The sequence below is a fragment of the Acanthochromis polyacanthus genome, chromosome 14 (genome assembly GCF_021347895.1).
Source record: "Acanthochromis polyacanthus isolate Apoly-LR-REF ecotype Palm Island chromosome 14, KAUST_Apoly_ChrSc, whole genome shotgun sequence".
Classification (NCBI taxonomy): Eukaryota; Metazoa; Chordata; class Actinopteri; family Pomacentridae; genus Acanthochromis; species Acanthochromis polyacanthus.
In genome coordinates, this window is record NC_067126.1 from 4,637,353 (window position 1) to 4,654,262 (window position 16,910).

The 16,910-nt window shown below is 37.9% G+C and overlaps 1 protein-coding gene across 3 annotated transcripts in view; it reads left to right on the forward strand.

The window, feature by feature from the left end:
• Positions 1-835: 835 nt before the first annotated feature.
• The window catches only part of kalrna (kalirin RhoGEF kinase a), a 150,294-nt gene continuing 134,219 nt past the window's right edge, over positions 836-16,910 (forward strand). The window contains exon 1 of one of the 3 annotated variants that reach the window (XM_051959461.1): positions 836-1,147. In XM_051959461.1, coding sequence (XP_051815421.1) covers positions 1,081-1,147 — 67 coding nt within the window. In that variant the 5' untranslated portion in view covers positions 836-1,080. The remainder of the gene's footprint in view (positions 1,148-16,910) is intronic. The other 2 variants (XM_051959462.1, XM_051959460.1) reach the window with 2 other exon arrangements.

The window sequence follows — 16,910 nt, forward strand, 5'->3', positions numbered from 1 at the left end:
GTAAAATAAGGAGCAAAATGACCAAAAGGTGACTTTAAATGAGCAAAAAGTGATGCAAAATGAACAAAAATTACTGAAATTGATGCAAAATGGCAACATGGCATGAAACAAACTAAAAAGACATGTAAGATAAAGTGCAAAATCACACAAAATGCCAACAAATAAAGGTTTTACATGGAGAAAATAACAAAAACACGTAAAATAAGGCACAAAATGAACCAAACGTGACAAAAAATGACCAAAAAGTGACATAAAATATAAAACATAGACATAAAATGACTAAAAGGGAAACAAAATGATGCAAAATGACCATAATTGATGGTTTAACATGCAAAAAATGATAAAACCATGTAAAATAAGGAGCAAAATGACCAAAAGGTGACTTTCAATGACCAAAAAGTGATGCAAAATGACATCATGGCATGTAAAAAACCAACAAAACATGTAAGATAAAGCCCAAAATCCCACAAAATGTCGACAAATAAAGGTTTAACATGCAAAAAATGACAAAAACATGTAAAATAGGGCACAAAATGATCAGAAGTGACATAAAATGACTAAAATGTGGCATAAAATGACCAAAAAATGACATAAAATGGCCATAGAGGAAAACAAAATGATGCAAAATGACCACAACTAATTGTTTAACATGTAAAAATTACAAAACATGTAAAATAAACCGCAAAAAGAGCAAAAAATGAGACCGAATGATGACAAATCGCTCTAAACTGCTGCTAATTAAACCCCTCCGTTAATTATTTTATTTTTATTAAACCCAGAGCACATATTCATGAGCTTATTGTCTCCGTTATTTCATCCAAACACTAAAGTTCTGCTCCATCCGGACACTTCCTGCTCCGGTCGGTCCTGAGGAGGCGGTTCCGAGGCGGGAGGCAGCGGGACCCTGGCGGAGACTCGGAGGCTGCACCGGGAACAATAGAGCGGAGCGACGCCAGCCTCGACCCGCCTCAGCAGCGCCAGCAGCCGGACCCAGACGGACCGAGCGGCCGCCGGAGGAGACATGTAACCGGGCCGCGGCTCGGATCTGAGGCGGCGGATCGGAACCGAGCGGATTCCGGCATGAACCCCGGAGAAGCGGCCGAGGAGGCGCCCAGCGACCCCGACACTGATGCCTTCTACAAAACAGGTAGGAACCGGAGAGCCGCTCCGGGGCCGAACCGGGCCGAGCCGAGCCGAGCCGAAAGGAGCCGAACCGGACCGGACCGTGCGTAAAATGTGCCGAAAAAACGGGGGAAAACGGGCTGCAATTACCGGATAAACGTGCCGCTGGTCGTGTGTGTGTGTGTGTGTGTGTGTGTGTGTGTGTGTGTGTGTGTGTGTGTGTGTGTGTGTGTGTGCGCGCGCGCGCGTGTTGATGCTGATTTCCACAATAGAATCTGGGAGGAAGCAAGAAATCTGCAAAATCTGTGCAGCTGCAGGAGCTTTAATACACCACAGTGTGTGTCTGTTAGTGTGTGTGTGTTAGTGTGTAGTAGTGATGCATCTACAAAGACACAACATGAGGCTGTGATCTGTGACTCACTGATTCATCAATAACCTGAATTTATGTTTGATTTCACCTCAAACTGCTGCTTTAATTCAACTAACAGTGAATAAAATCATAAATCCAGCTGATATTTAGTGGATAACCAATAATCGGATCAATAGCTGATTGGTTTACAGTCATTTATTGATCAAAAATACACAATATTCTATTAATTTTGCTGAATTTATGCTTGATTTCACCTCAAACTGCTCCTTCCGTTCAACTAATAGTGAATAGTCATAAAATCAGCTGATATTTAGTGTATAATTAATAATCAGATCAAAAACTGACTGATTATAGGTCATTTATAAATTAATAATACATAATATTTAACAAAATTCTACTTAAATGTGACAATTGGATGCTTTTTAATTAGAAATTGTTGGATATTTTCCACTATAGTCTGTTTTTTTTTTAGGTTTATTAGATAATCAGTCAATCACAGATCAATATTTGTATCCATATTTTGTCTTTCAGAACTATTTAAGAAGGTATTACAGTAAAGAAAATCAGAATTAATGTTTGATTTCACCTCAGACTGCAGCTTTTGTTCAACTAATAGTGAATAAAATCATAAAACCAGCTGGTATTTAGTGGATAATCAATAATTTGATCAATACCTGATAGGTTTACAGTCATTTATTGATCAAAAATACACAATATTCTTGATTTCTGGCTGCTTAAATGTACTTTTCTGGTTAGAAACTGAACAACAACAAAAAAGATGCATAATGACAATTTTTCCGAGAAAAAGTGACATAAATAGAGCAAAAAGCGATGGTGTGACATGCAGAAAACTCACAAGACACGTAAAATTAAGCAAAACATAAGTAAAATGACCAGAAATTGACATAAAATGACCAAAAGTGACATCAAATGTCCAGAAACTGACATAAAATGACAAAAAAAGTGACATCAAATGACCAAAAGCCGACAGAAAATGATCAAAAGTGACATAGAATGACCAAAAAGTGACATAAAATGACCACTGAATTACATAAAATAACCAAGAAGTGACATAAAATGACCACTGAATTACATAAAATAACCAAAAAGTGACATAAAAAGACCAGGAAGTGACACAAAATGACCAAAAAGTGACATAAAATGACCAAAAAGTGACATAAAATGACCACTGAATTACATAAAATAACCAAAAAGTGACATAAAATGACCACTGAATTACATAAAATAACCAAAAAGTGACATAAAAAGACCAGGAAGTGACACAAAATGACCAAAAAGTGACATAAAATGACCAAAAAGTGACATAAAATGACCACTGAATTACATAAAATAACCAAAAAGTGACATAAAAAGACCAGGAAGTGACACAAAATGACCAAAAAGTGACATAAAATGACCACTGAATTACATAAAATAACCAAAAAGTGACATAAAAAGACCAGGAAGTGACACAAAATGACCAAAAAGTGACATAAAAGTGACACAAAAAGAACAAAAGTGACATAAAATGACATGAAAGTGACATCAAATGACCAAAAAATGACCAGGAAGTGATATAAAATTATGAAAAACCTGACATAAAATGATATAAAAGTGACAAAAAACGACCAAAAAATGACATAAAATGATAAAAAAAAGTGAGATAAAATGACCAGGAAGTGACATAAAACGACATTAAAAATGATGTAAATTTCCTCTGTTCCTTTGTGTTTGGACGTATGAATCCATGAAACAGCGTCTGACTGAGGAAACGTGTTTCATGCAGCGACTTTAATCCCGTTAAACGCCTTCGTTATGATCCGACTATTCATTAAATCTCAGTCTGACGGATTCAGAGCAGCAGAACTACTTCCTGTTTCCTGCTTCCTGCTTCCTGTTTCAGATCAGATGATTAAAAGCTGGAACGTTTCAGGAAAAAAACCTGGAAATCTGTCAGAGAAAGTCTGATTCATTTATCCAGGAACATGATTTGACACCTCCTGCAGGAGATCACAGCCCCAGAGCATCATGGGAAATGTAGTTTTAGTGTTAAACTTTTGTTTTAGACACTTTGGATTTAATTTTAAAATTAGATTTTACACCGCAGAGGAATTTACAGATATAGTGTAGTGATCTATACACTTTTTATGTGTTTTTTGGGTAGTTTTGCATCTTTTGTGCTGATTTCATGTATCTTTTGGTTTTATTGTGTCTTTTCGTTGTGATTTTGTGTCTTTTTCCTTTGATTTTATAGATTTTTTGAGCCATTTTGTGTATTTTTTTCATGTTTTTGTGGGGATGGGGCATCTTTTTTGATCATTATGCCTCATTTGTGCTATTTTTGCATCTTTTCTGGTGATTTCAGATATGTTTTGCTTCAATTTATAGTGATTTTGCATCTTTTTGTAGTGATTTTGCATGAAGTTCTGATTTTTCATGTTTTTTGGGGCGGTTAATTTCTGTGCTGATTTCGCTTCTTTTTTGTGCAGGTAGTGCAGGTTAATGTGCTGATTTCACGTATTTTTGCTTGTATTATGTCTTTTTTGTGAGTTTACGTCATTTTCTGGGGATTTTGTGTCATTTTGTGTTGAATTTGCATCTTTCTTTCAGTGATTTGGAACTTCTTTGGTGATTTCCACACATTTTGCGTCTTTTTATGGGCGTTTTGAGCTAATTTCAGGTATCTTTTGGTTTCACTCTGTATTCTTGTTGTGATTTTGTATCTTTTGTTGGTAATTTTGCAGATTTTTGTTGCCGATTTTCTGTTTTTTTATGTTTTGTGGGGATTGGGCATCTTTTCTGGTGATTTCAGATATATTTTGCTTCTGTGTTCTGTGGTGATTTTGAATCTCAATGTGCTGATTTCACAGTTTTTTTGTCTTTTTGTTGTGAGTGTGCATCTATTTCTGGGGATTTTGTGCCTCGTTGTGATGATTTTTCATGTTTTGTGGGGATTGTATGTCTTTCTTGGTCATGTTGCCTCATTTGTGCTGATTTTTCTTGTTTTTTGGTGATTTTTGTGTCTTTTAATGATAATTTTTCATGTTTTGGGGCAATTTTTAATTTCTTTGGGAACCTTGCTTCTTATTTCTGCAGATTTTGTGTCTTTTTGTGGGGCTTGTGCATCTTCTTTGGTGATTTTGCGGCTTAATGTGTTGATTTTACATAAATTCGGGCTATCTTATATCTTTTCCTTGTGGTTTGGCATCTTTTTGTGATGATTTTGTGCCATTTAGTTGTGACTTTGCCTCTTCTGTGCTGATTTTGTGACTTAATGTACTGATTTTGCATAGCTTTTGGTTATATTATCTCTTTTCCTTGTGGTTTTGCATCTTTTTCTGATGATTTTGTGCCATTTCCTGGTGATTTTACATCTTTTTGGGAGGATTTTGTGTATTTTTTGCTGAGTTTAGATGTATTTTGCATATTTTTGTGCAGATTTTGCATCATAATCTGCTGATTTCACATATTTTTTGGTTATATTTTGTCTTTTTGTTGTGAGTTTGCATCTTTCTTTGGGGATTTTGTGCCTTCTTGTGCTGATTTTTTACGTTTTTGTTGGGATTGTACGTCTTTCTTGGTCATGCTGCCTCATTTGTGCTGATTTTTTTGCTTCTGTTTATGGTGATTTCGAGTTTTGTGATGATTTTGCAGCATTTTTTGGTGATAATTGTGTCTTTTAATGATAATTTTTCATATTTTTGAGGCGATTTTTGATTTCTGTGGCGACTTTGCATCTTATTTCTGGTGGTTTTGTGGTTTTTTTTCTGGGGCTTTTGGATCATTTTTGTTGATTTTGCAACTTAATGTACCGATCTGGCATCACTTTTGTGAGTTTTTCTGGTGGTTTTGCATCTTTTTCTGGTGATTATGTGCCATTTAGTGGTGATTTTGTATCTATAAGGGGGGATTTTGTGTATTTTCTGCTGATTTCACACATATTTAGCATCTTTTTGTGCAGATTTTACGACTTAATCTGCTGATTTCATGTACCCTTTGGTTATATTGTGCCTTTTTATTGTAAACTTGCGCATTTTTCTGATGATTTTATGCCATTTAGTGGTGATTTTGCGTCTTTTAGGGGGATTTTGTGTATTTTCTGCTGATCTTTTGGTTACATTGTGTCTTTTCGTTGTGATTTTTCACGTTTTTCTGGTGATTTTGCCTCATTTTGTGTTGATTTTCTGTCTTTTTCTGGCGATTTCGTTTCTGTAATTTTTTCTGAAGAAGTGAAGTTTATTTCTGTGAGTTTCTGGTAATTGCTGATGAAAGCCGAGTCCTGAACCTCCTCGCAGGAAGTCGCAGGCGGCTGTTCACTGTTATGCTAATCAGCCGTTTAAAAATAGGATCCCAAATTATCAGGAGGAAACAGGAAGTAAACACACATTCATACGTCCTCGCAGCCAATCAGAGAGCGGCGTCTTTATCTGCAGACTGTCGACCGCTGCTGCTGCTGCTGCTGTTGCTAGGTGACCAGAACAACTGCACGCTCTTGTTTTGTTAACAGCAGCGGCCGGTGATGTCATCGCGGCCGCACAGAGGCATGCTGGGAGATGAGTTCACACGCTGCAGTTCACGAGCAGCTAATTAGAGCTAATTGTCTCGATTAATCTGCTGAAAACCGTGAGTCACGTCTGTCGCCATGGAGACGGTGAGCAAAGGCATAAAGGTGGCAGCTCAGAGTCGGGTTTGAAAATCGACGTCTTTAACAGCTGCAGCAGAACCTGGAAGCTAAAGAATTGAAAATGTTTCCGAGCTGAACGACAGCGATGTTCTGTGATGGATAAAATAGAAAAGGAAGAGAAATCGGCCCAAAAAATTAAAAATTCCCGTGAAAAACATGAAAAATCACGATGAAAGGAAACAAAATCAAGACACAACGCTGCAAAATCAGCACAAAATTATGTAAAATCACCACAAAAAATATGAAAAATCAGCAGAAAAAGCCTCAAAATCAACAGAAAATGACAGAAAATTTCCAGAGCAAGATGCAAAGTCATAACAAAAAGTATATACATAAATGAAATCAGCACATTAAGTCACCAAGACTAGCACAAAGAGGCAAATATCACCAAAAGGTATGCATAAACCCCACAATAAGACACACAATGAACACAAAAAAGATGCAAAATTACCAAAAAAGACGCAAAATCTGGACAAAAAGACACAATTTAACTGACAGATGCATAAAATCAGCGTATTAGGTTGAAAAAATCTGCATAAAAGAGGAAAAGTCAACAAAAGATACTCCTATAAAATAAGCGAATATGTGAAATTGGTTGAAAAAGACACAAAATCAACACAAAATGATGCAAAATTATCAGAAAAGATGTAAAATCAGCACCAAAAACGTACAGTCAGTACAAAAAGACATGGAATTTTCACGAGAAAAGAGGTAAAATCCCCACAGAAATTAAAAAAAAACTAAGAACACAAAAAATCACCATAAAAACACCCAAAATCAACAAAGAAAATCACCAAAAGAAGGGTGTGAAATCAACACATAATCCAAAATGACCTTCAAAACATGTTGAAAATGACCAAAGCAACTCAAAATGTGTCTAACGTGACAATAACTTGTCAAAAAAGAAATCAAAACTTATCAAAAAAGAACTGAAAGCCTGTCTAAAGCGACGAGAGACTTAGTCAACATGACTAAAATTTGTACAATTATATGTCCAGATCAGATCAAACAATGAGTCAGTTTAAAAGCTGCTCAGCCCAGGATGCAGCGCTGGTGCCCCTTTGATGGAACCGATGCCTGATGTGGACGTTATTTACAGGTTTTGAAGCGTTAACATGTAAATTAATCCAGTTTATTTAGATTTTATATTACTAATATAACAAACCTGGGTAAATCTGTAAAAGAACTGCAATTTGTTCAAAAAATTACCTTAAAAACACTTTTTTAAATGTCAGTGATAAAAATTAATGTCTCCTGAGTTCCATCTAGCTGCTCAGGATCGCAGTAAAACTGAACTATATTATTGTTCTAACCAAAGCATTAAAAGCCCGTTAAAGTTCCACCACCGTGCTGTAGGATTGTCACGATACTAGAATTTCAACTTCGATACCGATACCCAGTTCAGTATCGATACTCGATACATTTTGATATCACACGGAACAAATTAAAGCACAGGCTTTTGTACTTTGCTGTAAAACCAGTTTTTTATTGGGAAAAAACTTCTGTATCATTAATACAATATTTTTCAAAGATATATGAGGTAGTGCAAAACAAAATAGTACGTCAGTATTTAACCTCAGTTTCAGTGCTCATGAAATGATTACGTGAGGGAAGGTCATAGGATTTAGCTGTTTAAGAAGTTGTTTGAACCCAGATTTCTCTATTGTGTAAATAGGGACCATATCCATGCACAAATACTCTGTCACAGCCCTGTTTATTTTCTTTGCTTCTTGTGACTTTGGATCATAATGTCTTTGGTGGTCAAACACTGCTGTTAGCGAAGGCTGTTTGTGTTTTGGTGTCGCAGCAGCTGGTCGACTCTGTCCACTCTCAGCGCCACTCTGGAGCTCTAAGAGAAACATCACACTTAGCAGACGCAAATACGTTTGTATCTCGTTAAATTAAAGCAGTCAATTAGGATTACTCGGGCTGCGGGCATGCCTGCTAACGTTGGCAAAAAGCCCCATGTAACGTTATGTTTTGGACTAGCGCTAGCTAGCTAGCTTAGTCGGCTAATGTCCTGGCAACGTTACGTTGCCGTTTGGGATGTAATACAACTCAGTTCAATCATGATCAAACAGGAGCTTACCTTACGAAATTCTGCGACACTTGCCATGGTTACATTTCTTCATTCGGTAGTAGCGAGACGTTAACAAGCCTGGACATGCGGTGAGTTCGGGGGGGGGGGGGGGGGCGTGAACTGTAGTGGGAGTAGCAGACCATAGGAGCAGAGTATCGATAGTATCGATACTACGGCAAGCTAGTATCGTATCCGTTTACAATGTTTAGGATCGAGTAAGTACCGAAGTATCGATATTTTTGACAAGCCTACCATGCTGCATCTTTCTGCAGATCACCGCGGAGACGTCACCATCTGGAACATGCTGTTATTAAAATGTGGTTCTTGAAGAAGCTTTGCTGCAGAGCTTATCTGTCTGTTATCGCTTAATGCAGCTGCTGCAGACCATCAGTAGAAGTGGGTTCATACAATCTGTTCTGGAAAAGTTCCAGCAGGAGAACATCCAGGACATGAAGATTCTGTAGACAAAGGCAGGTTTCATCCTCATTTTACCAGGTATTTACAGGTGTAGTGGATGGAACATGGATTTGGTTGCAGTTTTTCACAGACTTAAATCGTTATATTTGATCAAATTCCTTTGTGAAGATAGAATGGAGTTATATTAATTCAGAGGTATGTAAATAGTTAAACATCTACAGTTTAACTGCACCTCTACCTGTCCATGTTTTCCAGTGTTAGTAACACCTGTGGACACTTCCAGATTTTTCAGTTTCTGTCGTTAATTTTTGATTCAGATGTTCTCCAACACGACAACAACTTGTCAACAATGATGAGAAATGATTAGGAATGATATCCAGTGTGCTGTTCTTTTCACTGAGGCCCCAAACGCTTCTACAAAACAACTCAAAACTGGGCCAAAATGACAAAAATTTGTACGAAATTACTTGAAACCCAACCATAACAATCAGAAATTTGGCCAAAGTGACTCGAGGCTCGTCTGAAATAATAAATACTTGTCTAAATGACTCAAAATTTGTTCAAAATTACTTGAAACGTCTCCAAAATGACACCTTCTTCAAAACAACCCAAAACCTAGAACTAATTACCAAAACTTGTCTAAAATGGCAAAACTTGTCTAAAACAACTCAAAACGTGTCCGAAATGGCAATAACCTGTCTAAAGGAAATCGAAATTTGCTAAAAACAACTCAGAACTTGCCCAGAATTATTCAAAACTTGTCCAAAATGACAGAAACATGTCCAAAAATGATTTGAAACCTGTCAAAACAACTCAAAATTTGTCTGAAATTACAGAAACGTGTCCAAGACAATGGAAAGCCTGTCCGAAATGGCTAGAAACTTGGCTAACATTCCTAAAACTTGTCCCAAATGACAAAATCTTGTTCAACATGACTGAAAATGTGTCCAAAATGATTTAAAACCTGTTTAAAATGATCTGAAACTTGTCCAAAATTACACAAAAGCGTTCAAAACGATCCAAATTTGGACCATAATTATTTAAAACTTATCCAAAATTACAGAAATGTGTCTTTAATGACTAGGAATGATACTACATTTGTCTAAAATGACAAAAAAACTTCCAAAATGATCCACATTTTGACCAAAATGACTTGAATCTTATCCAAAATGACTCAAAACCTGTCCAAAATGACAGAAACGTATCTTTAATGACTTGGAATGATGTTACGTTTGTCTAAGCCACCAGTTTCTTGCTGTTCCTGGTCTCTTCATGACGTTTTGACTCTGGTCTTGTTCGGCTTCCTGCTCCTTTAAGCGAGGCCTCAGTCCTGAGTCATGGCGAGGAGCTGTGGAGGGAGGAGCTGCTCATCTATTATTGAGGGGTGTTTATGGATGGAGGGAGGTGGCGGCATCAGAACAATGAGATGGAGGCAGGGATTCCCTCTTTGTCTCCCGGCAGATGGGTGAGGAGACGAGCCCAGAGAGAAGGAGGCGGCTTAAGTGGATTAAGTCATATTACCCACCGGGGGGACGAGCTGAGAGCTGCAGGGACGGGAGGCAGAAAGAAAGAGTGTTAAATAGATAAATACAAAGAAGGATTTCCTCTCCGTCCCCCTAAAAGCTCCGAGTGTCGGACAGCTGCAGCCATATGTTGTGTGTGTGTTGGTATAACCAGCATCCGCCTGGATATAATCGATCACAGAGATGTGAGGCTGTGTGTTAGCAGCTGATTAGTGCTGCCGGCTAATAGAGCCTGATGTTATTAATCGCTGTGGGCAGGTGTTTGTCTTTGTGTGTCTGAGTGTGAGTGAGGCAGGAAGCTTTTATCCTGATTGACGGAGCAGCGAGCTCTTAAAAACCACAGATAGAGCAGCAATATTCAGTCCACAGCACACACTGCAGTCTGTTCAACACAATAACGAACAATGAAAACAAGTTCAAACCTCTGCAGACAATATTTCTTATATTTACAGCATTTGTGAGTGAAAACACAAAATCACACTATAAAGAAAGGAAAGAAATACAAAAATTTTACACAAAATAGTCTAAAACAACCAAAAAACACTATTAAATGAATCATCTACTCCTTTACAAGACAATGCCAGTGGCAACATCAGCCTAAACAAGAAAATGTTAGCTATTACATTTGCTTAAAGAAAATAATGATTGCTGCTATGTTAGCCTAAACAAGATCATTTTATCCACTACATCAGTCTGAGCAAGATAAACTCAGCAGCTACACTAGCATAAACTAAATAATGTCTACATTAGTAAAATAAAAGATCAAGTTAGCTGCCACATTAGCATAAACACAATAATCCCAACAGCTACAATGACCAAAACAAGATAATGTTAGCAATACATTAGCCTAAATATGCTAGTGCTAGCCTTTGTTAATGTAGTAAGACGTTCAGCTGTAATAGAAGTAGCCTTTAAGATGGAGTTCTGGTCCACACCTGAGTATGATTGTTTGCTGCTACATTAGCGTAACCACAATAATCCTATTAGCTGCAATGACCAAAACAAGATGAGGTTAGCACTGTATTAGTCTGAATCTGGTAATTCTAGTTTTGTGAATGTGGAGCGTTGCTTCAAGAGAGCCTTTAAGATGGAGTTCTGGTCCACACTTGATTACGATTTCTGCTTAGATCTACACAAACAAGACATGCTAAGTCTGTTAACCAGACAAGCCTTCGTGTTTCTGCTGGTACCTGAACTGATCTTTGAAGATACCTCACTCTCTGCAGGGGGAATCTCTAATTAGCTGCTACTAGAACTGGATTTACTTGACAGGTTCAGGGCTGTATTTCCACGGTCGCTCCCCTGATTGAACTGTTTACTCTTGGAGATGTAGGAATGCAGGATGAGAAGCTGACTGTTTCACCTTCCAGTCCACAAACACTTCACCTCGTCACGCCTGACCAATCACACACTCTCAGACTCAGCTGGCAGGACTTCCTGAGATCAGCGGTGGTCCTGACCTTGAGTAATTATTCACCAGAGTTAAAGCCTCCCAGAGCTTTCAGTCAGCTGATAAGAGTCCTCAGTTACGGGTTCTTCTTCATCTCTTATTGATTCCTTTGTCTGGCTCGCTGTAGAGCTGAACAGTATCGCACTGACTGATTTCATGTAAGCAGTTTTCACTTAATTGGTGATCTGATGTGGAGAAAATGATAAACTGAGTCATCAATTTATAATTTCAATCATTCAGGAGACTCTTTTAAACGGCATCATGAATACGTTGGAAGAACAGGACTGATTTTTGATAAATTTTTTGCTTATTTTCCTTTTGTGACTTCATTTTAAGGTTGGTTTGATAAGTTGTCTACTATTAAATTATTGGCTGACTTTTAAATATTTACTTTAAAAAAGTAAAATAACACAAAACACTAGCCGCTACTTTAAGCTAAACAAGTCAATTTTTACATTGCTGCTACATTAGCATAAACAGGATCACTTTAGCTGCCAAATCATTCTGATCAAGATGTTAGTCGTTACATTAGCTTGAACAAAATAATTTTAGCTGCTATATCAGTCTGAACAAGATAATGTTAGCTGCTACATTAGTTTTAACAAGATCATTTTAGCGGCTATGTCAGTCTGAACAATCTATGTTGGCAGCTACTATAGCATAAACAAGATAATGTTAGCTCCTACATTAGGCTGAATGAGACAATGTTAGCTGCTGCATTAGCTTTAGCAAGATAATTTTAGCTGCTACGTCAGTCTGAACAGCATAATGTTAGCCACTGTATTAGCACAAACAAATAATATTTGTAGCAACATTAGCCTAAACAGCATAACATTAGCCACCACATTAGCCTGAACCACATAATCTGAGCTTCTATGTCAAGTCTGAACAAAATAATGTTCGTGGCAACATTGACCTGAACAAGATAATACTAGTTGCTATGTTAGCTGAAACAAGACAAATTTAGCTGCTATATCAGTCTGAAACTGGTCATTTTAGCCACTACATTAACATAAACAAAACAATGTTAGTGGCAACATTAGCCTAAACAAGACAATGTTAGCCACTACATTAGCTTGAACAAGACAATATACATTACCATAAAAAAGACATTGTTAGCTTCTACATTAGCTTTAACCAAATAATAGTTGCTGATACATTAATCAAAACAACATCACTTTAGCTACTACATCAGTCCAAATAAGATAATGTTAGTGGCAATGTTAACTTGAAACAAGATTATTTTAGCTGCTTCATCAATCTTAAAGTGATAATGTTAGCCACTCCATTAGCATAAACAAAATGTCGGGACAATAGCCTAAACAAGACAATGTTAGCCATTACATTACATAACTACATACATTAGCTGACATGTTAGCCTGTACAAGATAATGTTAGCCACTGTATTACCATAAAAAGATATTGTTAGCTTCTGCATTTGCTTGAACAAGATTATATTTGCTGCTACATTAGCCCAAACAACACTTTAGCCGCTACATCAGTCTGAACAAGATAATGTAAGCTGCTATGTTAGCATAAACACATTCATTGTTATGCAAAGAACTTGTACATTAGCAGGAATGCTAACATGGAGGTGAAAGCTGTTTATTCAAATGTTAATGTTCAATAATAAGGACGTTGTTCCTTAAAATTAATGAAAAACCTTTAGCTTGAATTAGATTTTTGTGTTTCAACTGCACTGAGACACATTACATTATTCAGTGTCAAGTTGTCATTTTGCAAAAAAAAGTCAGAACATGTTTCACATAGCGGGCCAAAATCGCATAAGACAGAACATAAAAAAACAGTAAAGGAACAAAATGAGCCAAATTAACATTGCAAATGACAAAACCCACAAACAGATATCCCAGTCCAGGTGTTGTCTGTCCACAGTAGTTTTAGATTTACAGCTTCTCCATCAGCTCAGTCAGTAATTAGCCGCTCTGCTGTTCTACTCTGCAGTAAAACTCTTTATTGACTGCTCTCTGTAAACAAGGAAACCACTGTGTGTTCACATGTGTGCGCCGCGTTAGGAAAAGCATGTGGTCTTAGTAAAATGTGATCGCAACGGATGGAAGCATGAAGGGATTTTCTTGTCTGACTGGTTCTGTGTGGTTCGTTCTGGACTTAGACTGACACACCAGTGAATTACTGCTGCAATAAACATACTTGTGGCTAATTTTTAGGGTTTTGAAGACAGTTGCGAAACAAAAATGATAAATAATCAGAGAAAGCCAGCAACCAGTGAGCATTAGTTGTTCGTCTGAAGGCTCAGTGGTGTGAAAACATCTGTAGAAGCTGTGATCCCTTCAGAAACAGCTGATGTGGGTGAAACTTGGCGACACTGAAAGCATTTCAATCGTGTTTTTTCAGCCGTCTACCTCAGATATGCTCCTATTTTCCTTCCTACATAGTATGCCGTGTACCAGCTCATGCTTTACGGTTGCAGATTTACGATTATTTTCTCACATTTCACGGTGCTAACGTGCAGCTCGGCTCCCAATCAGACAACTAATAAGCAGATTTCCTTCACTGTCACGGCGTCTTTGAAGGTCCAGGATGCTGAATTTACAGCGAGACTTCCAGCTGCATGTCAGACAGATCCAGAGGACTCAGAGGGAAACCCTGGATGTCTGTTTCCACTGTGACAGAAAGCTGTTTTTATTGAGCAACACCAGGAAACGCCTCTTTTGTTCTGGTTGTTATCTTGTTGTTGAGACGTAAAGGACCTCAGAAACGGTCAAGAGGAAGAAGATGCTTTTAAAATGTTGGTTGCTTTGTTATTTTTTGCGTTGATGTTCATGCAGTGGTCCCGTCTACTCGTGAAAATCCAGTTTTTTGTTTTTACCTTGTTAACACGTAAATATGCATTTCTGTCTTGAAAAAGAGTACTGATAATCGTCTCAGAAACAAAGATTCAAATTCTCTTCAATTTCATAAGTAACAAACCTTAAGAACTAATCCATAGATCTTTCTGTACCTTCTCAAAATCAGGTTCTGGTTCCAGTATGTATGGTTGAATTACTCCAGTATTATAACTTGCACATCTAAGACATTTTAGGGCAGAAAAGATTGTTTTCCTGAAAAAAGCATCTAAATCTATATTTCTGGAGGTTTAATCAGGCATTTTGTGTCTGATTTTAGTAATTTTGTGGTTATTCTAGTCCAATTTTGTGTGTCTTTGTGGTAGTTTTGCATCTATTTATGGTCGCCTTTGCCCCAATTTTGCTGTTTTTTGTCACATTTTGGTTGTTTTGCGAGTCTTTCTAACTATTCTTTCTGTTTTTAGTCATTTTATGTCCAGGGATGTGATTTTTCCACGAATTCGCGGAATTCCGCTTTTTTTCAGGGATGGGAATTTACCGCGGATCCGTGGATTTCTGCCGATTTCATTTGTTTGAACGGCGATTTCACAAGTTTGAACACTTTATTGTCACTGATACTCCCGCGCGATGGTAACGACGTTAACGATAGCTTGTTAACGACGATTGTAAACGGCCCAGCGATTGGAAGTCGCTGCGCCGCCGCCGCTGCGCGCCCCCCCCCCAACAACTTTCCGCTAGAATCAGAACTTGCTGATCCCATCCCTGTATGTCCCATATTTAGTTGAAATTTTATCCAAAACGCAGCCACACTGATGGATTTCCTTTTCTCTCGATATAACAATTTAAAAGTTCATATTTTATTTATGCATTCCACTGAAATATTAGATCTTGCAGTGTTGGCAATGACTGTGTTTAGGAAGTCTCGGGTAGACTGGTCTGATGAGTCTAATGCAGAAAAAAATCAACAGTGACCTGAAACACTAAATATTTTTTTACATTTTTTCCTGTGTTTTGTGCACCCATTATCCGCCCCGAGCTCCTTCTGTCAAAACATACATTTGGCACCTCTTCCAGTAATTTTGCCGTGTGGACACAGAGTTGGGAAACTAGTTCAGTTTAGTTGTCTAGGAAGGTGACTTTAAGGAGACAATGTGTGAAAATGTAAGGGTTAGTCTTTATATTTTTTCACATTTATTTATCTATTTTTACTTTTTGATGTTTTGTAGACCCCTTCTTCACCCCGAGCTCACAAAAGGACTGATCTAATGCAGGAAAAATCAGCATAAACTCAATCTGACTTGAAACAAAACACATTCATTCACATTTTTCATGTGTTTTGTACACCCTTTCCTCCACCTTGAGCACCTCCTACTGATTCACCTCACTAAAGTTAATCTAGCCAGTGATTCTGCTGATATTATTTCAAACAAAATATCCCATCTTGTAGCATAATATCTGCTTACAGTGAGTTTTACTGGTTATATTATTTTTTTGTCCTTTTTGGCGTTTTGTAGACACTTTCTCCACCCTGAGCTCCTCCTGCCAACTCATCTCGGATGTTATAATGAAGCTAAACAGGATGATCGTTTTTATACATATCGTCTGAATTAGTTTTCAGACGGGTGGGTGTTAACAGGTCGCTAAAACATGGATTAATCCTGGAAGACTGTTGACTTTTCTCCTCAGTGAGCAGCTAGCTGATGTGTGTTCATGCTGCTATAGTAATGCACATTAAATAAACACAATTCAGCAATTACTCAGCCAGAAGTGAAGGTTTACGCTGTTGGAGGCTGACTTTTTCTGTAATCTTTTGGCTGTAAATGTTTGTCGTGTCGCGGTCTGGAGTGACTCATGCAGTTTGGAAACCCAGAACTCCCACCCTAAGGTAGCAGACAGGATCAGGACGTCATGACTCCTGACGGTTGGATGTTTTACTAGCTGCTACGCTAACTGACTGACTTTAACCAGCTGGTTGGTTGTCTGGTTGTCCTCTGTTTAACTTCAGCTCAGCCTAAAACCTTGAGCCTCTCAGACAGATGAAGATTTGTTGCCGTGGTTTGGCCTGACTCATTGTGTGTCATAGCTGGTCGGAAAACACTTCAGCGCAACCACAAGTGGGTCTCTGCAGGAGAGTCGCGCTGCAAACCCAAAATTTCATTCATTTTCAGAGTTCTGTTCATAGTTTCCGCTGAATGAACGCAGCAGCTGGGATCGATTCGCCTCCTTTTCAGTCTTTTTGTTGTCTCGGTTTTCATCTTCCTACACTGTTTGCTGCTCCTGCTACTTCTCCTGGAGCTCTTTTTTTTAAGGTTTCTGTCTTTGAAGCGAGCGCTAATTAAACCTCATTCATCCTCAGAGGAACGTTTGTGTCAGGCTGTAATTGAGCGAACAGAACCTGGCTTACTGTAGAGTATTTATAGAACAGAGGCAATGAGAGTG